Here is a 27,279-nt window from a genome sequence, read left to right as displayed (position 1 = left end):
GTCTATTTTCACCTGACATGTGACGGTGGCCTGCGTTGAGGTACTTTGGATGTGGGACGGAGTTAAGTCCAACCTGTTAGCTGAGTTTTCTCAGTCACCAACACACGATTAAAGAGTCAAAAATGTGGGAGATTTACCTTCATACATGTGATGTCATCATGCAGCACTGACTTCTGCATCGCCATGAAGCACCACCTGAGACCTTCAGGAGTGAGAACGTGTCGGAGACCAACTGTTTTTTCATCAACATTTGCTGGAAATAATGTCCCATTTTCCATCCTGTTCTTCAGCATCTCCCCTTAGGAGGTCAGCCTCCTCCACCGTCACCATCTTCCAGTCACTCCATCCTCTTCACATCCATGAAGCTGAAGACCGTCTTCCATTTTTGATCCGTGTCCTCAGGTGAGTGCTGTCCTCAAACACCTATTCTGAGCAAACCAAACCTCCTTTGTCAAACAAGTGAGCGGCTCTGAGGCTCCCCTCCTCATCCACAAGACAGCAGAGAAGCACGAGGCTTTCAGCAGAAGGACCAACTTCAGGCTCAAGAACGGGTCAAGAAAGGGGGGGAAGAGGCAGCTTTTGAACACAGACAAATGAAATAGAAAAGCTGACTGAAGCTGCAGGATTAGAAACACAAAACTTCAGTGTGGAGGAAGGTCATTCCAAGGTGATTCAGGTTGAACATGTTGAGTCATATTTCTGTTGAATGTTTTCATCCACCTGATCTTTCATCTCATTTAAACAGGGGATTTTTAATTCAAAACAAAGTCTCACTAAAGTCACCAGGGAACTTAAAGATATGCGAGATTGAGTTCACAGTTTCACATAACACACTGTGGATTAAAAGTCTTTTCCTGGGCTGATTTTAACGGTAACATCCTCCAAACCAAGCAAAAACAGACCAGCAGAGAGAGAACAAGTTGCTCGCTCCTTCCCAACACGGCGCGACATCATCACCCGTGAGAGCGACGGTACGAGCCGGAGGGGCTGTCTTCATCAGAACAAACTCCATAATGAGATTTTAGATTAAACTGCCTTCAGACTGCAGAAATCTCTGATGAAAACGGGCTCCAACAATTTTTCACTGTTGCTTTTAGCCTCAGGAAGATTAAAAACGAAAAAATAAAATGTAGTTTAGTTTGGAGTGGAGGAAAGTAAATCAAAGCTCTGTGTGCCAGGGTTGCATACAGTAACCCCAGTCCAAAAGTTCACCCACTCCCACGATCCTCTGGGGTCGCCTCAATAATACGCATGAAATCCATAAGAAAAAAGTTGTATTCTTGAAGCTAATTTCATTCTAAGTACACCTGAGTATAAGTGGAATTCATTGTGGTACTTTTAAGTATTGCAAATGTTGTATGTATGTCAAAAGTAAACTTCCTCACTTCTAGTATAAAAAACACTTGGATAAACTTCTTTTTACTGAAGGTTGTTGTCTCACTCTCTCATCTGTTGGCATGAATATTCCAAGCTCAGTGTGCCAGGGTTACATACAGTAACCTCTCCTGTCCCAAGTGAATCTGCAACCATCCTGGCAGGACAGCTAGAGGGCGCCGCATCCATTTGTGAATTACCTGCAATAAGAGTTCTTTTAGCTCCACTCATCTTGTCGGTGGCTCCAGTCCAGTTTTATAAGGAACCTTGTGTACCTTGTTGCTCAGCTTCCTGTCAAACAACGTGACCTCAGAGAAGATCATGAACTCTGGCGACCCCTGCCAACATGCTGCTCCATTAATGTGAGGCAGGACTTCCACTCTGCGCTTGAGGAGCGTTGATGGTGTTGAGCGTTGACCTAAGGGCAGGCCACCGGCAGCTCCCACGTTTGAGCTTGAGAAACTTCACACCAACTTTCTGCCTCACATGAGTGACGTGAACGGAACACCTCACTCTGGTCAGGAACATGTGCCTGACTGGTTGGATCAAAAGCCTCTGAGCCAAGTTGATCAGAACACTGGTTCTCAGCTACCGCATTTCTTTACACGCAATGGTGTTTCATGTTCAAATCCAAGCCCTCCTCCCTCCCATATGTTGGTGTTAGGAAGTGGACTTCTGGGTCCTGATCCTGAAGGCAGCCTGCAGCATGTTGACCATTAGGTGTTCAACTGAAGCTCCGCCTTCTACAGCACATCCTTACATGTTAAATAAAAGCTGGAGGTTAAGGTTAAGGTTCATCGTGACTGTGTTTCAGTTGCAGCGACCGCACCCTCGGTGAGGTGGAGGGACACATCAGAGGTTAGAAGTAGCAACTGTAGTTCAGGAGAGCTTCACTGCTGGGAAGGCTACACGCGAAGGAAAACATTGGACTCCACTGTGTGTCAACATGCAACGCTGAAGGCTGCCATTGGTGGCAGTATAGAACGCCAAAGTCCACTTTCCTACCTCACTATATCCTGCAATGGAGGGGCTGTCAAACTCACCAGTGTTGGTCATGGTCACCTTCTATACAGCGCAAACAGAGAAAACATTTTTATGAAGATAAATTTAGATGTTTTGTATTCACCAAAACCAAAAAACAAGACCATAATTGGGATGAAAGCTGCTGCAAGCTAGTCTGAAAATGATTCATTTCCATCCAACGTCTGTTTGTTGGTGCTTCTAAACAATTGTTGCCGGTGAGAACTTCATTCCTGACCGTCATTAATTCAGAGAGGAAGCGTTCAAAGCCAATATTCCGCTGCGATATCGGAGGGAAGAACTGTCAGGATGTCACGTTAATTGGTGTTTACACAGATGCTAATGCGGCTCGGAAGCATGTCCAGCGCAGCGAGACGGAGCGCTGACTGACTCTGACAGGGTTAACCGCTGCTAACCGCCGCCTGGTGCCGCCCGGCCCCTGCCGCCGCCCGGCCCCTGCCGCCGCCCGGCCCCTGCCGCCTAGTGCCGCCTGGTGCCGCCCGGCCCCTGCCACCTGGCCCCTGCCGCCTAGTGCCGCCTGGTGCCGCCCGGACCCTGCCACCTAGTGCCGCCTGGTGCCGCCTGGCCCCCGCTGCCTGGCCCCCGCCGCCTTGCCCTCACCTCACACCGTCGCCGTGGTTTCCGGCGCCAACTCTTACCTTCGGTGATGCGCCTGGTCAGCCTCTGCTACCACATGAGGAAGAATTACACACCAGTGATTCGGCTTCCTCCCTGTGGATTTCCTGTAATGAGCCGCGGCTATTCAGATTGGCGTCTCTCAGACGGAGGGAAGCAGTGCTTCCTCCCGGAATTAAAGACCCTCACGCCTCTTGAATCAGCTCCCAATCCTCCGGTGGGCACTTGTCAAGCCGGGGCTGATACACACACACACACACGTGAGGAGGAGGGATGTATGCTTCACGCCACCTTCCTCCCCTTTACAGGTCTGCTGTCCATTATCCGTGAAATGATCTGTGCAGAGCAAAAAGTCCCAGTGAGTTTCTCACTGCGATTGTTGCCTTATCCTTTGGGAAATTAAAAGCAACAGTTAAGTTTCAAGACTTGTTTGTGTTGTGTGCACAGACGTTTACATGAGTGACCAACGCAGGAGAATGTATTGACGTTTTAGGCTTGTGGGGACAAGGGTGACTTGGAATTGTAGGTTCTTTATTATTGGTTTTTGAAAGTTTATGAAAAATGTTGGTGTAACATGGCGAAAGCACATGATCATCGGAGGTGCTGGATACACCAGCTGACACGCTCGATGTTACAGAGTGATATGAGCACCACCCTGACACCAACCGCCATCTTTCATTTGTGTGGCGCGCTGTTCACGGCGCCAAGATTCGCCACGGACGGACAAACACGTGGAAGGCTGACAGGGCCACTCTGCACAAGTCCGCCTGACGGAACTCGATGTTGGATGCCTTGGGAGAGAGAATGAGCTGCGTTGGATGGGAAACTCCAGCTCTCTCCTGAGTTGTTCAGCTGGACGCAGTGTCCTTCAGGTCAGGGGTTCTGAACCTTTCTAATGTCGGGGCCAAACTTTCCCCGAACAAATGGACCCGGGGCCCATTGAAGCAACAGAACTGACTCATGACTCATGACTTCATTTGTGATCAATAACCATATTTAATCTACTTACACATAAACAAACCAAAACCTGGAAGATATTTGTCAAAGAAATATCATCAAATGTACTAAAGAAAAAAAGAATAAAAATACACTTAATGCAAACTGTTGAGAAAATTGGAAAACTGAATAATATTCCGACCAAAATAAATTATTATTCACAGAGAGAGGAATGCGTGAGATAGAGAGAAATTACTACAGGTGGAGTAGCAGACCCCTCATAATAAAAAAAACATCAAAAATATTTTTTTATTTCATGGCTGAATGGACTCAATAATTTTTCAATACATGCCCAAATGATAATCCTATGAGTTCAATAATATATATTTGTCAGGAACCTTTTTTCATTTTATTATTTAAGGCCGCATAACTTATTTTCAACTAACTTAATATTTTCAAATACATCTGATTTTCCCAGGCATGAAATAAAAATGCTCCTCACATTCTTTTTTTTTTTCCTGAAAATGAGAATAATGGCTCAAATCTCCAGCAGAAACTCCAGGTTACAGTCTCCGTCTGCACTGGCACGAGTCTCACACACACACACGCACGGAGGCTCATCACATTTCTCGTCACTGTCGGTGCGGTTTCCATTACTGTGGCGGGGACGGAGTTGGGAGGGCAGCGAGATAACAAGAGCAGCGAGCCAATTCAGTGGAGCTGGAGGCCCTGATGTTAGCAGCCTTGTTCCCAGCAGATTGCAGATGAAATCTTTAATAGCTATTGTTAAAAAGAAGGCAGGAAGCAGAGCGTGTGTCGCCTCGACGCGAGTCCTGCTGGTCACCGTTGGCCTCGTCTGGCGCTCAGATATGAATCACAGGCGGAGCCATCTGTCCGTCAGACAGCCAGCGCGTCCACTGTGTGAGGGGCAGCACAATTCGGAAATCTGCCGGCTCTTGTGCGGAGAGAGGCGGAGGGAAGTGGAAGCCATCGGTGGTAAAGTCACAGTCGAATTTTAGCCAAGAATGTTCAAACAGTGACATGTTTTTCAAAGAGTGGCTCCGGTTTATTGTCGTTTAGATTTACAGTGTCCTTTGTGAAATGTGATCTGGCGATCTGAATTTGTTGATGTCATTATCAGACGTGCGTGTGCACAACAGCATGCATTGTTAAGAAACAACTTTGGGTGTCAACCATCTTGACCCTGATAAGCAGATCTATAGCAAGCCCCGCCTCCTTCTCCCCCCACATCCCCTCTGGTGTCCCGGGCCTGCAAAAGAAATAAAGACATAAATACTGGCTGAGAAAATGAATGTGGAAAAAAGAACATTAGGTGGGGCCATTTTGTGTATTGAAGGAAGGGCGGTGCAAAAATGCAATGATATTAAAATAAAATTGTATTTTAAAAAATACAAAAAAATAATTCAAAAGAAATGTAAAAGTGCTTCAGCCAATGCCTCTGCATTTTAGTTTAAATTATTACAATCCAACGTTTACAGTATGTATCAGTAGTATTCCTGAAATATATATATATTTGTTTGTCCAATGCCAATGTAAGCTGACACTTGTCCGGCCTCATAGGTTTGTCAGTTCCAGTCTGACTGGTCTTTAAATGCTTGCACAGGAAATGTGTTATGAATAATGAGATGTTCTCGGCTGCCAGTTCCAGAATGGACTGACATGTGGCTCCGCAGTTTCAATGTCAAAATCCAAACTGAAAAATGAATGTGTCCAACGCTGTTATTCGACTGCATCTCTGATGATTACTGGGCCAAACATGAAAACATATCCTGTATAATTCCTGTCGCCAACCTTCCTTGTGTGTGTGAGTCGCAGCCATGACGACAGAATGCAGGAGAGCGACTTCCTCCGCAGGCTGTTTGTATTTGACTGGAAATAAAAGATTGTTTACTCTGCTGGAAGAGAATGGAAGTCGTCTGCCTGAACGAGGGAGTTTCCTGAGAACACAAGGCAGAGAGATGTTCTGTGAGGACCGCGAGAGAGAGAGAGCACCGGAGCAGTCCGTGTTCCAAGGCCAAGCGAGACTTTGCATATCAAAGGGGAACATCAGCTGTGGCCATCAGGCCGCTCCATGTGTGGTGATCACCTGAGGACACCAGGGGTGTCATCCTTCCATGCTAAAGGGAAGAGAGTGTGAGAATAACAAACACAACTGGACCATGCAACTTCTGAGGAAATTGCCTGTGACATGTGGCTTCTTCGATGCGGAATATTGGGTAATACAATAGTTGATATTGAATTATTTTCATGATGATTTTTTAATATCATTTTGTATTGACTTTTTTACACAGAATTTTTGCCTTTTTTCATCATTTTCTTTATATTGAATTTATCTCTACCTTAGAAAAAAAGGGGGGAAGAAGAGAGAAGAGAATAGCAGCGCAGGAAAGTTGGTGGCATTTCATTTCTACATTTGTAATTTTATGTGTTGGAAGGACTCAATGATGCTCCTCTACTAAAGCCAGTGGAACCAAGATCTTCCTGTGAACAGCTCAGGTTTTTTTCACACTCAAACGTCATCAAAAGAAACATTATTTCGCTCTGGTTTCCCCTCAGATCAGGACATCCATGATGAATGAGGAGCTGCTTTATATCGACTTGTTGCTGGTCCTCATATGCCGACACCATCACACACTGCAAACCAAAGGAGAGCAAGTCAGTTGGGGCCAGATTATACTGAGGGACTGATGTGAGGGGCCCTCAATCCTAAAGTTAGACGGAACCAAGCAGATAAGGTGAAGTATCTGAGGGAAAAAACCTAAATAACAAAACAAAAATTTGATAAACATGTAAGCAAATTTCAAAACATTTTATGTTATAAAATGACTCAAATTTATTTAAAGACCTTCCTTCTAAATCAATATGTGAGGATTACCTCTCAAATTCACGAATACCACCATGAAAGTATGATCACAAAATAAAATATTTTGTGCGGGGATTTGCATTTGTCAAACTGATATAATCTAGATGACTGGAGAAAATAAGGAAATTTAAAGCGAGAGCTGAGATAGTAGAGACCGGAACACGACATTTCAAGATGACCGTTTTCACAGTTTCACTCCGACTCCATGAGGGCCACATCAACATAGGCAAGGGGCTGCACTGCGCCCGGCTGTGTTGTGAAGCGCTGCAGTTGCTCATCCCACGGCCTCCTGAGGCGAAGGATCGCTCATGTGATGGAAGTCAGTGGCGCTGTTAATGTGACTGTTGGTGCTATTAGGCTGCTGCGTGATCATGTCGACTCCCGACCTGTGAAATTGGCCTGAGAGAGAAGTCGGCGACTCCCCCCTCCTCTGGATGAGTGGAATTACACCCCCTGTGGTGATAAAGTTACGCGGCAATGACCGTTGGTTTGTGACACCAGGAGTTATTACCACGCAGCGAGGCTTCGTGGACGAGTCGCTGCAGGGGAGGGCTGCGGAGGGCAGGGTGGGGGCGGGGGGCAGAACAAACGCAATTTAGGTCCTTGGAAATTTTCCTTTGAAAACCCAATTACGTGTGTCAGGAGGCGTGGGTGAGGGGTCGTTTTGTTCTTCTCATAAAAGGACAGAAACGCTGCACACGCTGCCCAAAGCACTGCCTCACAGACGCGCAGGTGAGGCTCACAGTGTAAGAGCGTCGGATCACTTCCTGCCTGGAAGTGACCACAAATGTTGGCAGCTGAAGTGGGAAACAGAGGGACCTGAGAGCGTTGCAATAGTGCAGTCACATTCTGTCACAGAGCACCAGACCGGTATGATTCCACAGAAGAGGTGGCGCCAGATGAATGGAGGGTCTGAGCCCAGGGACGAAAGAGTGATGGCCTTTAAAGGAGGTGAGCTGAAACATCAGTCAGGACTTTTCCATTGGTGTGAAACTTTAGTGGCCTCCTTGCAATAAAGTGAGCAGCTGGAGAAATGAATGTGGTCATCACTAGGTCTCGGAGTCGAAAGGTTGACACTCTGACCAGGCTGAGGAGGGCGGGGCGGAGTTCCTTGTGGCAGCAGGGACTGGGGGGTTAAGCTCATTTTTACTCCAGGTAAACTCTTTATGTCCTTTTTATCGTGTGGAGAGAGCAGTCTGGGGGCCTCTCCTTGGAGCTGAAGGGGCCCCTCTGATCGGTCACCAGTCCATGTAGCTGACCCGAGATTTACTGGTGAAAAGGTGGCAAAGCTCCGCCCCTTTGATTCAGCCCACCCCACCGCGCTGGGCTACGCAGTGTTTGCCTAGATGCTCACGATAAACAGACTTTTCATTGGCATGGGCTGCAGCCAACAGTAGCCAGTGTTTTATGGCTCCAGATAAAAGGACATGTGGAGCCTGGACCTGGAAGGTTCTACGGTGATGTCACATGTCCGGACAAATTCAGGACAGAAACCACAGCGGAGGTCCAGAATCTCCAATCCCCTGGTCTGGGTTGGTGTGTCACAGTATAAAGAGGTGTTTCCAGGAGCAAAAGGGGCCAAAAATCAATGGAGGTCGCGACCTCTGACATGCCCACGGGTTAGGGTTAGACGTCCCTCATTGGATGGGAGTGGGTGAGCAAAATCTGAATGACAGGCGCCATTGTTGTTTGCAAGCAACGACAAAAACAAGATAAAACTTGGATGAAAGAGGAGGTGCAAGGGACGCTGGACGGAGCTGTCTGGACTGTACGACCCGACACGAGCAGGGTGGAGTGGAGCCTTAGATCAAACTGCTGTAGTACTGTCGAGGAAAACAAGAGTTTTCTCATGGCACACATGAATCTTCGCTCCATTATTTCTGCTTCCCACCCTTTCATAATCTTCTGGAAGAAATGTTCACCACGTTTTGGGCTCAAGACGCAGCCGGACCAACAGTCAGAGGTTGAGAAAACAGCCTGCTGGGACTGTCAGGGGGGAAAACAACAGCAGACTAAATGAAGCCGAGCGACCTGGCTGGATCCTCGCATCCATATTTCAGCAGGATTTGTCCTGGCGACGTGCCGCCGTGATAAATGGAGCTGGTGGGTATTGATTCCTGAGGCCCAGGTCAGCATGTAGGGTTTGCTCTTCACTAATCTCCGAGCTTCACCCCCTGACATCTGCTGTCCCCACAGAGAGGAGTGATTATCCCACCCTCTGAACATGAGATGAGCTCGCGTCTTTTAGCAGGGCGGCATTAGAAGGCTGTCCCAGAGGATGCTGGGCTGGATGGTGGGTGTCCCCGGAGTCTCCCTTTGATTCAGGCTAACAGAGCAGCATTGGCTTGACTCTCCCGTGCGGAGTGTGTTTTGAAAGCTTTCATGTGTTGGCTGCCCTCTAGAATAGAAAGTGAAACTTAACCACGGACTAGCGCTGATCTTCAGTCGAGTGTCGGAGAGTTGTTTTCCAGTTAGGTCATTGTTTTTGTTGGAACGTGTGTCGTTCCTTCTCCTGATGTGTCCAACCGTAGCTTCAAATTTTTTTTTCAATCTTTGTCACATGATATTCAAGTTGTTGCTGTCTCAGTTGCAGAAGTTTGACTCGGAGGAGCTGAAGAAGCTTCAGCTATTAATGTTCCCAGAGCCTTTGTCTGACAGAGATCAGAGTCATTTCTCCTGAAGCTCGATATGAACATGTCAAAGGCACTTTGGAGTCGCAGGACATCATCGCAGGAGATGAGCTGCTAATGAGCTTCTCCTCACTTTGACTCATGAAGTATTTATGTCCCCAGGTATTTTTAACCAGCGCAGATACTGAGCTCAGACAAGAGATCATTGTTTCACACTTCCAGGTTGTCGACCGGAGTGTGTGGAAATATTCAGGTTTGTGACTCCAGGATCTCATGATCGGCTCCATCAGGTCAAGACGCTACATGCTAAACCATAACTGATGCTAAAATAAGCCCATCTTTTTCATGGTTATGTTTCGTTATTTTGTTTCGGAGCTCCTCACAAGGGCGGAGCCTGACGGAGGTTTGGATGGGGGCGGAGTCTGAGAGGTAAAGGTGTGTGTGAGCGGCTCATTCGAACAGCAGCTGCTGATGTGGTCCACAGGGTCGGGATGTAGAGGGTCAGAAAAATCATGGAGAGAGATCGATCTGGAGGTCGGACAAGTTTGTTACGTCCACCCCGTATAGTGTTCAGGTGACGCTGCACTGGGCAGTTCCGCTGTTTACTTCCCTATTTTGTACATTTCCATTATGAGAATTTGGACATTTGGTACTGGATATTTGTGGGCAGATGTGAGCGTTTGCCACATGACTTAGTCTCAACAAGGAGGGAGGGAATATGATGCCACACATGCCACGTCGAGGGCGGGATGACAGGAGGCTTTAGTGATTGGTGGACTTGTAGTAGTAAGTGTTAACAGTTGCGATCACAACATCTCCACCTCCTGGAGGGACTGGTTTATGTGTAGCGTTTTCTTTAACCTAGATGACTCCCACTGTCTTCAGTCGTCTTCATTCCATGACAATCCACTCCAGTTATGAAGTTTACACACTAATATTTACCTCCCTGTTAAGGTCCAAGCCCTTTGCATGTATTTATATTTTGTGAGTGTATTTTTGGTTTAGATGTACGAGTCACAGATCAGTGTTCAGAAACAAATCCTCACTTTTCTTATTGACAATGCGTTCTCAGACAAACACAGATGCACAGTCCTCCGCTCAGCTTTGTTTCTGTCTGGTCATATTTTGCTGCTTTATTAACGCCTCACAATGAGCCCATTTCCATTTACTCGGAGTAATTCTCCCAAAGTTGCGCGGCAGGAGAAGAGCGGAGAAGCATGTGCGCTGCAAATGAGCCCATGTAGAGAGACGAGCCCACACACGGCGGACGGATGCTGCGAGCAGCAGTTTGGCTTCCGTGCGGTTGGAGTGGGTGTTGGCGGCCTCTGACTGTGAAGAGAAACTCTGCCGTCAGGAAAAATCCCCGTCGATTCTATCTCCGCGCGGATGAAGCCGTGGCTCATGTGTTCTTAGTGTGTCATATAGTGACCCACTTCTGCTGACTAAGCACTCCTTATCTGCCCATTTCAACAAGCTGACTTTTTTATTTCTTTCATTACTGAGGCAGATCAGTCACCGCTCAATGAGAATCTGCAGCGTACCGCCGGACAGGTGAGAGGCGCTGGCCTTAAAAATGGACCTGCAAAACACAGTGTTTTCTTCAGTCGACCTAGTGATGTTTTAATTTTTTATATCTGAGGAAGGAAAATGGAGGTCTAACAAAATATTAGCAAAAAAGAAAGGCAGACTGGAGGATATGCTTGATAGTAACTGAGCGAATGAAAAGGAAAGGGAACAGCAGAATGAAATTTACACGTGACTAAACTAAATATAACAACTTCCTGTTGTGCATAGAGCAGGCTGCAAACATCATGGAAGCCATGGAGAGCGGATTTTCAAATCAATATTTAGGAGTCATGATTCTGTTTTTGAATGTTGTTTTGGAAATTGTGATTCTGTTTCCCAATTGTTGTTGTTGTTACCACTAGGGCACCACTGGCACTTGCTTGTTCCAGACAGCAGTCCTGATATTATCTAGCAATAAACGTCACCGCAGCAGTTTTACACTCATATTTAGTCATTGTTTTTGCTCGCTCTGAACGCAGCTGAACTCCGGAGCGACTGGCTGACAGAACAGAGTGTTTCACCTGATGCTTCCCACTGGTCCCCACTGAGCAGCTATGGCTGTAGAAACAATTGATCACCAGATAATCCCTGTTTTTAAGCCTCAGCAGTGCACACTATCATCAGCCTTTGTTCTGCAATAAACACCATTGTTCTCCCTCAACATTGAGATCCCCCGCCGCCACTGGCACTGAGTGATTAAAGCTGTGTTCAGGGTGTAAATGGTGGTGTTTGACTGAGAGTGAATATGGATTTTTGTGGCGAATGAGCAGGAGACGTGGTGTAGATAAAGAGCAGGATCCTTTATTTTCAGCTGCGCATCACTGGAGAGTCAAACTAAGGTCGGCGTCATCGTTTTGGTGGTCACATGCATTAATGCAGACGTTCAGGAGTCAGAGTCCTGTCGAGTGTGAGACGAGATCACAGTAGATGCAGTTTTGGTCTCAGTGAAGTGACGGGGCTGGTGGCCCTCAGCGGTTCATCTTTCGCAGCTTGGCGGGCAGGTTGTCCTCAGGCCTCCGTCCAGCTGACAGCAGCGGGCTGTACAGAGGGGGCGGGGCCGGGGACAGCGAGGGATGTAGGCTGTGCTGGTACAGGTCCCCGGTTGACTGCGTCATGGGTTCGAACCCCACCTTGAGCGACTTGAGCTGCAGGCGACTCTCCGGCTCTGGTCCCGTCGAGGAGCTGAGGCGCTGGATCTTCAGCGGCAGGTCTCCAGTGCTGCAGGCCTTCTCCGAGTGCTGCGAGCTCAGCAGCAGCACCTTCCTCTGAAGGTCCTCCTTTCCAGAGGAGCTCATTCTCTGAAGCTTGCTGGGCAGCCGGCCGCCCGAGCCGCCGTGCCGGCTCCGGTCCTCTGAGATGTTGATGCAGTCCACGGAGAAGACGCGGTCGCGCCGGGCGTCGTGGCTCTCGGTCAGCGCCGGGGTCGGCGTGGACATGGGCGAAGGCAAAGAGTTCTTCTCCTCGTGCTCTTTGACGCTGTGCGGCGGGGTCGGGACTTCGAAGGTGCTGTGGAACTGGGAGTAGTCCACTCTGAAGAAGCCCTCCTCCAGGGACATGACCGGCAGGAACCGATGTCCCCACAGAACCTCGTCCTCAGTGTACGACGTCCTGGCCTGGCACGTCATACCTGGAGACGGAAACTCAGTCAGTCAGTCGCAGGGCACAGAGAGACAGTCATCCACACAACCATGGGAAATGCAGGCCTTTGGTTGGGACGATGGGAGGAAACCAGAGTGCAACAAGCACAGTTCCGCCGCATTGCCCATCATCAGAAGGATTTACACTGTGAACTGCTTGTTCACAACTTGAGGCTTAAGTTTGGTTCAGAGACGTGGTCAAGGCAAGCCACGTGTTTTTGATGGTTAGGTTCAGGGTCAGAGGTCAAGAACATGGTGCACACCAGGTAGCCCACAGAGAGCAAGGGAGTAGCACATCCATTGTTTATCGAGATTTCAGATGTGTGTACTGAGCCGATGGCAGCCCCCGTGGAGTAGCTCGCGGATGCTAAAAGGTCGATGACCCCTGGTTTAGGCGGAGAGGCTGGGGAAAGGGTAATGGCCAGAGAGGTCCTGTCCACAGCTTTTTAAACGGTTGAGGCGTTTCTCTCTTCCACAATTCCCCCGTGTTCTGAAGTCTGTCGTGAGATCAATAAGCACTCACGCCACATTTGATCGATCGGCCCGGTTTCATTCAGACCTTCTGTTTAACACCAACTCCAATTCCGTCTGAGCCAAATGTGTGGTTTTAAACGTGAGCTCAGGGAAGGCTGGTTTGAGGTCGAGCGACTCGACCTCGCCAGTGAGAGGCTGCTCTGCCAGCTGCCTTATGTCTCTGTGTGGACGTAAAACCCTCGGCGGCAGTTGGCAGGCGGAGAGCGGGGAGTCCCCGGTGTGGCTTCCACGTAAGCGTCTTGGCAGCAGACTCCACAGTTATTGTCTGCATAGCACATGGTGCCGCCGACGAGACTTAAGACACTGCTACTTAACCACTGGTTGGGCTCAGTCCAAGCCAAAACACAGTGTTTATGGTTACAGTAGTCACTGGCCGTGCTTCTGCTGATGTCACACCCCACTTCCAGCAGCAGTTTTCGCTCCCAGTTTGGCCTCCTCTGGACTCAACTTGTGATTGTGAACTGAAGACTAGGGAGCTCCAGCAGTGGTTTCATTCTCAGCATTGCAAAATCTGTTGCGATGTTTCATGACACAAAAAGGTGTTTAACTGCTTCAGGAAATGTGGAATCTGGAGAAGACTGCATCCAACTAGAGACTCATCCAGCAGCAACAGCTGAGGGAAGGCCAAGCCGGATCAGGAGTTTGCATCTATTAAACTGAAAATCCTGCCGTACTGTCAAATTATTTGCCTCGGACAATGGAATTCTGCAGATTGGAACACATCATCCCCCATCAGCGACTCTGGTTGGCTGGTTGGTCGGCTGGCATGTTCAAGCATGCAAAGCCGGTGGAGCGGTGAGGAACAAAGCTGAAAAGACGGCGATGTTAGCGCTCAAAAGCAGCGGGCATCAGATCCAGGGGTCGATTCTGTGACTGGCATTAACCCAAACTATTCAAAATCACCTGCAGGCATGTATTTGTCACCAGCTCATGTCGTCCATCTCAGCTCATACCTCTAAAGGTGGCTTTCTTACTCAGCCTTGGGAGTGAGGAAAGCTCCTTGTGAAGTGCCATCATTCAGGTTTTGTGCTTTTTTTGTTCCGTCTGTGAAAGCAAAATCAATAGTCCACTAAGATGGAACTGAGGCTGATAAGTCTCGGAGCAAATGTGTGGCAATCTGTCAGGTCCTCGGGTGAGAAACAGAGAGGGGGAGACTAGCAAACAGCTGTGTCAGCAGCAGCGTGATGGAGAGGAAGCTCCGAGTACAGTCATGGAAATGGGCTTGTAGAAATGGTGAGAACGTTCACTCACCTGAGGTCAGACCACAGACTAAAAGGTCTACAAACTGGCCCTGGTGAGGACCCCTGGACTCCTAGACTAGTCTCTCCACTTCAAAAAGAGGAGGAATGTAATGTCCATCCATCCTTTCAGAGGTGTCCACCGCACTCTCAAGTTGAGCTATACGGGAAGTGTCTCTGGTTTCCTCTCAGCATCCACCCAGCATGAGCAGCTCTTTCTAGAACTATAGCAGGGAAGGTTGCATCGTTCATCACAGCATCACCAGCGACCAGCCGTGTTTATTATTCAGCAAGTGTTGTCCTGATCAAATAACCCCGCTGATGGAATCAGCCTTTCATTCTCATCTGTGGTTTTCATCAGCCGCTGCACTCGTACACAAATCACAGGCGGTGAGGAAATAAGATTGCAGAGAGGCCATATTAGATGGGCGGCGGATTCGGCACCATATGAGGTTTGCTGGAAACACAGAGTGGCGGCAGCAGCGAGCGTCACGCCGGCCTCGACCTCCTTCGCTGGGGCTTGTCTGCACTCTGGCAAACCTCACTAGCAGCCACTGAGTAAAGAAGCAACGGCCAGAGGTCGGGGGAAATCATGTGGCAGGTCAGGGCCCCGGGGCCTGAAAACATTTGACAATTCAAATGTCAAAGAGTGATGGAGAAACTGAAGATGGAAGGGAATTTGATCGACAGTGGTTCGTCCTTCATGTGTCTGGAGCAATGAAGGTGGACAGTAGTGAAGAGGACTCGGGCTCTTACATCACTGAGGACGACAGAAGCCCAACAAAGCGGTAGCAGATGTTACAGCTATAGAGCAGCTATACACACATGTTCATCACTGAAGCTCACTGACTGCAGCTGCTACCGGTCCGGTATGGATCCATTTGCCAGAACCGAAGAGGAAGTGAGTCAAAAAAAATCAAGTGTGTGGCCTGGATACGGCCCGGATCTGATTGCTATCTGGGGTCTCCCCTCAAAGGTGGAGTGTCTGAAGACCCCTGGACACCTAGACTAGACCTTCTTCTTCTGAGATATTGATCCACTAGCTCCTCAAGAGGTCTGTTAGCTCTTCTCCACCTCAAAAAGAGGAGTCATTTAAAGTTTATCCATCTTTTAAGGGGTTTCCCCAAATGTTGGGGAGAACCCAGCTCATTGTCAACATTGCACATAGCTCTTACGTGTTAGTGTTCCACTCACCAGCATCAACAGCAGCAACATACATTCATGGTTAAGTGTGGAAGTCGGCCTTACCAGTGGTTTCCACGATGCCCTCCAAGATGACCACGATCTCAAACTGCTCATTCATGAGCGAGCGCTGGGACAAGTCAAAGAATGGACTTTTGGTGTTGATCTCGTGGCAGATGGTCAAAGGGGAGACCAAGAAGAGCTGATCTGCTCCGGTGCCGAAACCAACATCCAGCTCACACTGGTCCAGAGGAAGGAACTCGCCCTCGGGAGTCTGTCGGGACTGAAGGACAGGGGACGGCAGGGAGGACAGACACACACCATTAATGCAACCAGTCAAACACAGACCCTGACTTTACCAGTGTTAAACTGCCATTTTTGGTGAAAATAAGTGTCACAGCTGGGTGATGTCTGGTTTGTTTCAATTCATCTGGACACGATGGTCTTTTTCTTTGTCTTCCACGTGAGCACCAAGTGCTACAGGAGCCACAATCCACATAGTTTAAGAGCAGCGAGGTACTATCTGCGGAGGCGAGATGATGGATGAGCACTCACTGACAGCAGAATATGAGATGAGTCGGGAATAATTACTTTCACTCTTTTATGATGTCTAAATTGAAATCCAATCAACGGATCACAGCGATTGTTAGTCAGGTCCAGACCCTGGGGAACCGCGCCCCCCTTCCCCCGCAGCCCCTTCACCCAGCCTCATTTGAATTAGAGTAAAGTGCACTGAACGTGTCGCATTTTACGGCCCTTTTTTATTGAAGTGAAAGCAGGAGATAAAAGGCTTGCAGTGAAAGCAGGCAGAATTCTGCACCTCCTCAATGATCTAAGAACGCTTCACTAACAAGGATCCAAATGACATCAGCGGCTGAAAGCCAAGTTCCTGCCTGCGAGAGCCAGTGCCGGCGCCGCTCACCAGCCCTCAGTCATGTGTTGCTGGAGCCACGGACGCATGTGTGTTTAGACACTTTCTGCCCACAGAGTGTGAAGTGGTGCGGAAGCATTTAATTACCCAGATGAAGGCCGGAGAGCAGGACCACGTGTTTCCCTCGCTCCTGTCTGATGGAGTTGAATCAATCTGTTCACCTTCACTGGAGTGAGGTTCTTCACTGCTGCGCACGCTGCCCCCTCGACGTCGGCTCAGCAGCGACCTGGATGTCAGTGACATCGCCTGTGTTGTCCTCTTTTAAGTCGCCGCTCGTGGCTTTTTCAAAGGCACCACTTCATTTCGATACAGAGATGAGGGATGATCTAATGTCATCCAGGGTTTCCACTGTATGTGAACGCTAGCCACATCTGCCTTCAGAATAATGGGCTCCTTTTAGATCTCACGTGGTCAAATGCATTGGAATGAAGTGGAAACATAGCAGTCACGGAGGCGGACGATGTGTTTGATCCGAGAAATTCCGAAGGAAACATCATAAGAACTGAAGTTAACCTCTCGAGGAACACAAGTTGTGCATCTTGTCAGACGTATGAGAGGACGGCTGCAGACTGAACAGAGATTCATTTTTCATGATCAAAAACTAGCGTTTCTATTGTCACTGGTTCCCTCAATGTCAAAACTCCTCTACTTCCTTGTTTCTCTGTCCGACCGCTTCATGGTTGGTTGCTTTGGTGTTGTCTTCTGGAGTGTCGTGGGCGTATTGCAGTGGGTCTGGGGCAGTGCTTCTCAATTATTTTCTCTTGCGTTCACCTGAGCTAGTTCAGCTCAATGCTGTCCATGCAGGGAGCATCTTCTGCTCAAAACATTCTCTATTTATTCCCCAAGAACAAGAGCAAATTCACCGGGCGCTAGGTTTGAAAGCTGGGCTCTAACTCCTGCTGAATAACCCTCCCTCCTGCCCTCCCAGACCCTGATGTGTTTCCTCCCTCCTGCAGCTCACGCTGACTGGATGTGACTAAACAAGCGTTGCACGGCACAGAAACATTCTATTTCAGTTCATTTGGTCACAGCTCTGCTCAGGGTTTCTCTCTCTTCAGGTGCTGCATCCGAGACCAACAACATCATTTGGCCTCTTCCCCTGAGGAGGGTGATATCACGCTTGTCTCTCTGGTTTGGAACAGAGGCCAAGTTAGCGGCAGCTGGCTCCCACGTGCATAAACAGCCACACCAGGAAAGATGAGGAGGACTATTGTCTTTCCTGACGTAGCGTTTCAGCTAATAAACTCTCTCCTCTCTGCCTCAGCGCAGATGAATCAAGACAGGAATCCCCCACAGAGTTGCTTCTCAGGAGATGATGCTGTGAAACTGCTGCCTTCCTCTGGCAGAGAGGGCTGAAAACCATTCTCACGGATGAAGATCACAGATAGGTAAAATCGATCGGCGGTAAAGTGGCCTGATCCACATAGTCCACAGAAGTCAGATCAGCCTGGGAGAAGGAGCGCCGCGTTTCACGCATCAGTTCGGGCTCCTCTGCCTGCAAACCACCGGACCTGAAGGCTTTCACTGAGGTGATGGAGGAGCCGGTCCAGGCTGAGAAGTCAGATCAGTGGGTCGACTGCTCCTCAGCCTCACAGGAGGTGGAGATATTGTTTTTAATCTTAAACATAAAAATATTAAGGAGAAGAAGTCTCTTCTGGCAGCAGTGTTGGAATTCACATGAGCAGATGCTTAACACCTTGCTTCATGTGGTTAGTTTCTGATTCACTGATTCATCACTGACTCAATGAGCCACTTTTACTGCGGCTCCTCCGGGATTGTGGGTGGTTTCACGGCACCATATAAAAGGAAAGGTAATTCAGTTAGTTACTCCACAGTAGAATGTCAGGAGAATCTACAGGCCGCTACTCTACAAAGCTCTCAGGGTCAGCCTGGCAGTAAACAAGGTCTGATCTCATGTCACCATAATGTCTTCAGTGTCCTTGTGAGAGACGCCACAGCTGTGATTCATGTAGTTGGTTCAAGAAGGCAGAAACATTTGTCCATCCGCCACAAGAGGCGATGAAATCCCAGGTGTCTGTCTGTCTGTCTGTCTGACTGTCCGTCCATCTATCTATCGATCGATCGGTCTGTCTGTCTGTCTGTCTATCTATCTATCTGTCTATCTATCTATCTATCTATCTATCTATCTATCATCTGTCTGTCTGTCTGTCTGTCTGTCTGTCTGTCCTTCCACTGATCGATCGATCTATCTATCTATCTATCTGTCTGTCTGTCCGTCCATCTATCTATCTATCTATCCACCTATCTATCTATCTATCTATCTATCTGTCTGTCTGTCCGTCCATCTATCTATCTATCTATCTATCTATCTATCTATCGATATATCTATCTATCTATCTATCTATCTATCTATCTGTCTGTCTGTCTGTCTGTCTGTCCTTACACTGATCTATCTATTTATCTATGTATCTATGTATCTATCTATCTATCTATCTATCTATCTATCTATCTATCTATCTGTCTGTCTGTCTGTCTGTCTGTCTGTCTGTCAGTCTGTCTATCTATCTATCTATCTATCTATCTATCTATCTATCTATCTATCTATCTATCTATCTGTCTATCTGTCTGTCTGTCTGTCTGTCTGTCTGTCTGTCTGTCTGTCTGTCTGTCTGTCTGTCTGTCTGTCTGTCCGTCCATCTATCTATCTATCTATCTATCTATCTATCTATCTATCTATCTATCTATCTGTCTGTCCGTCTGTCTGTCTATCTGTCTGTCTGTCTGTCTGTCTAGCTATCTGGCTATCATCCATCCATCCACCCATCCATCCATCCAGAAATGACCAAAGGAAACCAATGCTAATCCCCCCTTTTTATAGAGGGGAAGCTCTGAACCAACAAGCATTGCAGTGTCCATGTTCCACTTCTCTCTCCTCCACCACAGCCGCTCGTTCACTTCCCCTGAGTTGCGATCAATGCCCTCACACTCCTACGAACCCCACTCAGCAGACTCACATTTCCAGCCGGGATGTTACGGCAGAGCGGGCTCCGAGGCAGCGGCGGCTGCACTTCAGCTGCTCTGGCAGTGAATCTTTATGACAGCTGCAGGGCCCGCACTGATGTCGTCTGCCGTCACCCCGTAATAGTTTACGACAGCCAGCGACGCCTCTGCTATGGCAACACCTACTTTCAATATGTTTCAGCGTCGCACCGTGACAAAGCCTCGGATCAATCAGCCTTGTGTGATTAGAACTGACACGAGAGCAGCGACCACACAAAGTGGTTTGAGAAACAATGGTCTCTGGCTCCAAGGGCCACAGTTTGTTTGGAGAAGTGGGTGGAACAGCGATTACTACATTCATGCTCCCTTTACTTACCAAAATGTACCTGTCCTTTTCCAACCATGTTACCGTCACTCATCACATGCTTCCATGCGTCCTTTAGGTTGGTATTGCAGTTCACCAGTATACCCACCAGGGGGAGCAGCCCAGAGTCATGACAACAACAAACATGGCGACTGTGGAAGAAGCACTGATCATGAAGCTCTTGCACAAAAGAGGAAAGGTGAGGCCGTTCAGAATATCGCCACTGGAGGACAGACAGTTGCCACCATTGTTTCTTCTTCGAGTCGCATTAGAGCTGTATATCAGGTAGTAACAGCAACACTGCCCCCCATGTTTTCCAGTGGTACTGCACTGTTTGGTCCGTGTCCATAGGCTTTGTGGAAAACATGCAGAAATACGAAGGAAATAAAGACAAACTACGGACAAACGTTTCTGTTTCCGGGCAATTTTTCTCCTACTGTAAATATGTATCCTTTCTCCTGAATCCCTCTTTATTGGGACTTTTTTGTCCATTTCTGGCCACCGTATATATCGAGCTACTTGAGCTACCTGTTTGAGTTAATAAACGAGGAATGTGTTTCGTTTACACGTGATGGTCCGTGGGAGAGCGCACACCAGAGTTCGCAGCATCCAACGACCTCACACTCCACCTTTCCCTCGCTCTGGACTTCATTTCTTACTTGCAGATTTGCTTCTTCACCAGCCAGAAAACAGCGTGTGCTGAATGTTTGCCGCAGTCATGATTGTGTTGGGGTCAGCTCTATTTGACTGTTGCTGTCCACATGTTTTCTCCACCGTGACCAGAGGCTACACTCTTCCGCTGCTTCTCTTCTTCAGAGCAAATGAAGTCTGTTTATGGGCAGAAAAATAGTGCAAATTAAAGCCGTCATAACAGCTGCTCTCATCATTTCCATATTCCTCCCTGAAATATAAGAAAACCCTGTTGATATCTGGTCGATCTGACAGCACTGAGACTAATAGGTTCTAGAGCCGCCTGATTAATTCACTTCATCAGCTTTAGGTCCGCTGTGTGGACACCGCTATCTCTGAGAGCTTCATCAAAGTGTCTCACACGCCGATGCAACAGGAAAAGATGGATCTAAATTAATAAAGAAAAAGCCGTGCAGTTCAACAGCACCACCAACCCCTCTGCTGTGGGACTGCAGGAGCGCTCGCTTTCACTGAGTGGTCAAAAAGGAGAAGCTCAACTTTGGGCCAAGACAGAACCCAAGTCAGGTCAACACAGCACCTGGAAGTTTGAGAAATAGTTTCCATGAAGACAGAGGTATGCTTGGTTTTAGCTGGTTGAGAAGGCAGTCTTGGAATTTGAGGCAAAATTGACCTTCTTTTCTTCATGATAAGGTCTTTTCTTGATCATTCCGGTCCCTGGAAGCAGCAGAGGAATGTTTTTTGAGTGAGGATGAGGCATTGATCTCTCAACCCAAACCTTCCACTTTGCCATTTGCAATAAGAAGTTGATATCGCAGAAGTCATGGAAAGGCAGACCAGCAGGAGGAAAGCTGAGGTCTGTGATGGACCAGGTTTCTCGTGCCAGTCACTAGCAGGCTGACTGAACACGCACATCAAGATCCCCCAAAACAAAATTGCTGCTCCCTGACTGTTAACCCAGTCATTCTCAGATGAGGCAGGATTTAACTCACCCCCTCTGCTGACATTCCTCCACTCATCCTTTCATTTCTCCACACCCTCTTTTGCTTCTCCTCCTCCTCGACAGATAGAGACGCGTGATGGTGCTCTTCACTGCCCAAGTCAGCGCGAGGGCTCTTTCTCCCTGCTCCTGAACGCATCATTAAGCAGAACGCCGCTATGCTGGATGTTGAAGAAGGGAGACGTAAACAAGCTGCAAACACCTCACTAATGTTGCTTGTCTTCTTTATGGCGCCACGGACACGGACACGGCTCCGTTATGGTAATTGAAAGAGGGTGCGAGTCAACACCACCTCTATTTGCGCTCATTTGATGCGCCGCTGCTTCATTCTTCCACGGTTCATTTGCTATTACCTTTCAAATTCACGGATGGAAAAAACAACAGGCGAGGAGCGTTACTGGCCCCCGGTCGCTTTATACTGCGTCGGTCGGAAACTCAAATGAAAGTCTTGCTTTGGAGGATATTTCATTTTCCCATGGCGAACTTTCTGCACACAATATAGTGAAGTCATGTACAGTATGTTGGAGATGAAACAGAGTTGTGTTTTTGGTCTAAATATTTTTAGAATTTGTTGCACATGAGTGAACAGACTGCTGCCGTGAAGCGTCTAGAACAGCGGTGTCAAACTGATCCAGACCTGGGCCGCAGCTCAGCCAATCAGGTGTCACCTGAAAGAAACAGCACCAGACTGACAAGGAACTGATGACAGCCGAGTGGTGAGAAGGTGACCTCTTGATGGCAAGCACTGCGGCCCTTCGAGGCTGGACGCCCCTGGACTGGATGGTCACTTTGCACACTGAGGAGAAGCTCAGTCATTGAGGAAAGACTGAGAGGAGATCTGGATGGATGGATGGATGGATATCTGGATGGATGGATTTATGGATGGATGGATGATGACGTGGAGGGAAATTGCCCAGTTTAAATCGAGCTGCCTTGCTCGCTTGTCTTGGCCTGTTGGCATCTACTCATCTACTCCTCCATTCCTGAAGTTGAGTGTTGTGTCTTTCCCTGCTCTCTGCTCTTCAGCAACACTCAACACAACAACTCAAGACAAGATGCCACGCTGCCTCGTCCGTCAGCCCGCCTCTTCACTCCAGCTCCCTGGTACAGTGACGCACCCGTGGACTCTCTGAACCACAAGGATTAGAGTGACTTGATGCGACTTAAATCCTGGCTCTGTTTAACAGTCCTTTTATTGTGGCGAGGGAAGCTTGCTACAATGAGGCATTCTGTCTGTGGAGACTCTCAACCATCCAGGTTTCCTGATCCAGCTTAATGTTATTATGACCGCATCTGTTGAACGTGCTCTGTTGTCAGAGACAAGCCGTGCTGACGAAAGTCTCATTTGTTTGTATCGTGGTCACTTCCCGATCACTAAGGTAACTGGACTCACCACTTCATTCAGACTGTGACAGATGTCCCGACAAAACACTGCGGGCTCCGCTCTGAAACGCTTCTTCTGTGTGTGTGTGTGTGTGTGTGTGTGTGTGTGTGTGAGGCTCATGATCACTGTTGTGTATCGTATCTTCACAACCAAATGGCTGTGCTGCATCCTGCTCTATTTTCTTGCCCAGAAATAAACAAGTTTGCCAGATGCTTTGCAACACAGCCAGACGAACAAGTCACTCATCTGAATTTTTAGTAAACAGATCGACTTTCATGCATCCAACAGTCCATATCTTTAACACTGTTTACTTTAATTTAAATTAAATATTAAAATAGTATATAACATGTTAGATTAAAGGATCAAAGAGTGTTGAGATGCAAGTGTACTTTAGACAGTAGCTGCCAGTTCTTGAGGCAGTTTCTTGTACTTTTTATTTCCTATAAAAGGGTTTGTTTTTCTTTCACTATCTCCTGAGAAATACTAGCGCTGCCTAGTTTCTGTTTTTCTTCTCTTCACAACCAAGAAAAGCTGATGTGGAGCGGCGCTCCTCTGGTCTTACCTTGATGAGTTTGCACCGGATCTGCGCAGACACCATGTGGCTGTTGCGCAAGTTTCCCACCCGGAACATGAGGCACAGTTTCCCGTCTCTTTGGGAGATCACGGCGTCCTGGCTGAACATGAGAGTCTCTGCTCGCTTCTTTGGCTGAGACATCTTGATGAACATGCAGCCGATGAGGAACGCGTCCACGATGGAGCCCAGCAGGGACTGGAAGAGGAAGAGGATGATGCCCTCCGGGCACTTCTCAGTGATGTACCGGTACCCGTACCCGATGGTGGCTTCGGTCTCGATGAAGAAGAGAAAGGCGGATGGAAAGTTGTAAACGTTGGCCACGCACGGGGTGTAGGAGGCGTCGTTTCTGTGGTTCAGGTCCCCGCGGATGTAGGCGATGATCCACCACATGGAAGCCATCACCAGCCAGGCGATGGTGTAAGTCAGGATGAAGATGAGCAGGTTCCATCTCCACTTGAGGTCCACCAGCGTGGTGAAGAGGTCAGACAGGTACCTGCTGGTCTCGCCGCCCAGGTTCCCGTGTTGGACGTTACAGCGACCGTTCTTCTCCACGAAGCGCTGACGCTTCTTCTTCACCGGGGCTGAGAAAGTGCTGGCCCGGTTCGTGTTCACCACCTGGTAGTCCTCGCCGAATTTCCTCCGAAGTGCTGCCATTCTGGGTTCCTCGGGAAATACAAAGTCCTCGCGTTTAATCCATGTTAAAGTCCGGTGCGCGCAGTGACCGGCGGTGCGTAAAACGACCGTGCGCCATGATCACTCCAACGCGCCCCGAGGAGCCCACCTGTGCCAGACCGCAGTTAACGGCTTAAAGGAAAACACTTTCCCTTGCCTTTAAGAGCAATGTTCAGTTGTGTTTGGACCAGTTTGACGTGTGTCTGGTGAAGCTTCACCAGCGGACGCGCTTGGCTGCGCCTCGTCTTCGTCTGCCACTCACAGCCCTGTGAGCTGCAAAGGATGAAGCGAGTGTCCAGAAGATGAGAGGAGGAGAAGGGGCCGGGAGGAGAGGAAGGAGGAGCACTCGAGTTCCACGTAGACGCGTCTGCGCTCACAGACCAGCTGGGAACTTGTGGGCTCCCAAATTAAAGCTTGTATTTAAATTTAACTCATATTTCATTACAGTTTAACAGACATCCACTGTCTTATCTGTCACTCTCTTATCCACTCTCTTATATCATCTGAACGAATTTCCCTCATTTCTCTGGTCATTCGGAGCGAGCCTGCCGCAGGTGGTGCGTTTTAAAGCCGGATTGCGCCACCTAGTGGACACGTGATTGTGCTGCAGAGACTGAACGACCATGTTTCGTGACGTACGTTGAAATAATGAAGCACATGTTGCAGTGAAAAATCTGAGGAAAAACTGAGGTTGGGTAAAACTCTCCGGTTAATGGAGTATATTCACTTCACATAGTGCTCCCGAGGTGGCGCTGTGCTCCATAGTAGCGACGGTTCCTTCAAATCCTCCAGATTCACCGTCGTCAGTTCTTTTGTTCTCTCTGCGCGTTTGTTTAAACGACCTCGACTTGTTTTTGTTTTGTGTTTTTTTCCACAGCAGATGGCGTGAGCTCCACCTCAACTGTTCCCAAACCCTTGTTTGATTTTGGACCCTCTTGTTCCTAGAGATTCAACTTTGGGGCGCCTCAACTGTCTCTGTGTAGTGGCAAGTTTCTCAAGAGTTATCAATATTGTTTTTTGTTTCAGAGAAAAAGTTTTTTTTTTTTTACTGAACCCTCAGTTTTCTTTTTCCAGTTACTGTTTAGTGAAACAGTCAGTCAAGGACATTTTTTCTGTTTAGGTTTCGGATTAGGACCCGTTTCTACTGGACTCTGCAGAGAGCAAATGCACCACTTTTTTGGAACTTGAGAACTGTCATGTTTCCGACTCAAGTTCTCTTTTTCAGGTTGAGAGCTTGTGAGCCCACAGATGTCGATGCTTCATGGAAGGCCAGTTCTCCATCTTCTGTAAAGGTCACGGCCACAATCTGCACTAGGACTTTATTGTCATTAATTCGCCTTTTAACATGATTCGCTCTCATGTGATTTGATCAAGGGATTTCAAGGTTAACTCATCCAAATTTTACTTTAAATTTTTAAGAGCCTGACATGAGCGGGGCCGTGGTAGGTCACAGTCCCAGTGTTTTCAGACAGAAGGATGAAGGTGGAATTGAAGCAGAGCCGGCCTCTCTGGTGGGCGAGGATGTGCTGCTATGACCCTCACAGACAATTTAGGATTAGGAGGTGGCCAGTCAGGGTGGCCATCTGTGCAGGGCCGGAACCGCTGAATCCTCACCAGCGAGGAATCTCATACAATGTTTGTGCTGCTTGACTTAAGAAGTATAATCCAGCCACCAAGTGTTTGGCGTGAGAGATTTACATGCAGCGGCAAGAGTGAACAAATACATGAAGTGAATTCTCCATGAGGATTCTTCACTGGGTTTGTATGGTGACTCCAAACGTCATTGGAGGACGTTGTTGCAGCTCTTTGCCACAATGCCTGCGCCTTCCTCTCCTTCACAGTGAATGTAGATTTCCCCATTGAAATTGGCCTACAGGTAACCTGGAGAGGAGTCTTAATGTTTCTGACTCCTGATGGAAAGTTGATCCACACAGTGACATTTGCCAACCTCCGCCCAGATTGATGCATGATGAAGAAATAAAACTATATGGTCACAGTCAGTCTCGTCAGTCTCTGACGTAGGACTTTTATACAGACGGTTTATATGAGATGCTACCTAAGATCTGTCCAGGAAATATATATATATATATATATATATATATATATATATATATATATATATATATATATATATATATATATATATATATATATATATATATATATATATATATATATATATATATATATATATATATATATATTAATCTCAATTAATGGGACTAAAGATAAGTTAAAAGAAGCATAACATTGTAAACATTATTGGCTCTCTCTAGTGTTAACATCTTCCTTTAAGTTATATTTAGAACAGATGCAAAGTGTTGCCATTTATCATGAGTTAACTCAGCATTAGTGCGATTAAATGAGATTAAACATTTTCATCTATCAACAGCAGTTTTGCTGTTTCATTCATAGGTGTGCGTGTAAAGATGAATCAAAACCTAAACCATGTGTTTCAGAAAATGATGTATTTTATTTGCATTATTTTCGATTATCAATTCACCAAATTAATCGAACACGTTTGTTTCATCCAGTTTAAAAGCAGCCATGATCACGCAGGCTTGTGGTGCATTTCTTCCTCTCACGTCCTTTTTTTCAAAGGAGATATTTCATTTGCCATCATGGATTATGTTGAAATATGTTGAAGCCAATCCCCATTTCATTGAGAATATTATAATCTGAACATGACCAGACAAACACACACAATCGAATCCAGGGATGGACAATTAAATTTCCTCGGGGGGCATGTTACATAGTGGGACGGCTGTGGGGGGCTTCAAAACAAAAGACAGGAGGAACAAAGAAAGCCAAGCCTGGAAAAGAAACAGGGGTGAAATAAAGGAGCAAATGGATGTCAAGAAGGGCGGAACCGTGCAGCAATTCTATCATTACAATACAAGCAAGATTTAATTTTTTACATTGTGTATTCATAAAAATGATAGTAAAAAATTGAATTATGAAAAAAGTTCCCTTTGAAGGATTATTATATATCAAATATAACTATTTAAGATCCAGTGTCCACCCTATAATAGTTTCATTTAAAAGTATCTTTTGTTTCTTAAAAAAATATTTATGGGACTGATTTGAGTTTAAATGAAAAATAAATGT

At 47.4% G+C, this 27,279-nt stretch overlaps 1 protein-coding gene across 2 annotated transcripts; it reads right to left on the bottom strand.

Moving 5' to 3' along the window:
* Positions 1–11,851: 11,851 nt before the first annotated feature.
* Positions 11,852–24,521, bottom strand: kcnj19a (potassium inwardly rectifying channel subfamily J member 19a). Of its 2 annotated transcripts, XM_053851266.1 has the most exons (4): positions 23,756–24,105; positions 23,488–23,694; positions 15,704–15,920; positions 11,852–12,673 (listed from the first exon to the last, which is right to left on the bottom strand). In XM_053851266.1, exons 1-4 carry the CDS (start codon positions 23,945–23,947, stop codon positions 12,015–12,017), a joined length of 1,275 nt encoding a protein of 424 aa, XP_053707241.1. In that variant the 5' UTR covers positions 23,948–24,105; the 3' UTR covers positions 11,852–12,014. The 2 variants fall into 2 exon arrangements, with proteins under 2 accessions (XP_053707241.1, XP_053707240.1); XM_053851265.1 differs by having other exon boundaries at positions 23,488–24,521.
* Positions 24,522–27,279: the final 2,758 nt, after the last annotated feature.

The sequence above is a fragment of the Synchiropus splendidus genome, chromosome 19, assembly GCF_027744825.2.
Source record: "Synchiropus splendidus isolate RoL2022-P1 chromosome 19, RoL_Sspl_1.0, whole genome shotgun sequence".
NCBI classification, from domain to species: domain Eukaryota; kingdom Metazoa; phylum Chordata; class Actinopteri; order Syngnathiformes; family Callionymidae; genus Synchiropus; species Synchiropus splendidus.
Note: the sequence above shows the minus strand (reverse complement) of the source record. Positions and strands in the feature narration are given on the sequence as shown.

Bases quoted from the DNA above. Each gene is read 5' to 3' on its own strand.
- kcnj19a (XM_053851265.1), bottom strand. From the start codon at position 24,153: ATGGCAGCACTTCGGAGGAAATTCGGCGAGGACTACCAGGTGGTGAAC. The intron at 15,921-23,487 runs GTAAGACCAGAG...CCTGTCCTTCAG, and splicing joins TCCGGTGCAAACTCATCAAG to TCCCGACAGACTCCCGAGGG. The intron at 12,674-15,703 runs GTAAGGCCGACT...TTCCGTCTCCAG, and splicing joins GGGCATCGTGGAAACCACTG to GTATGACGTGCCAGGCCAGG.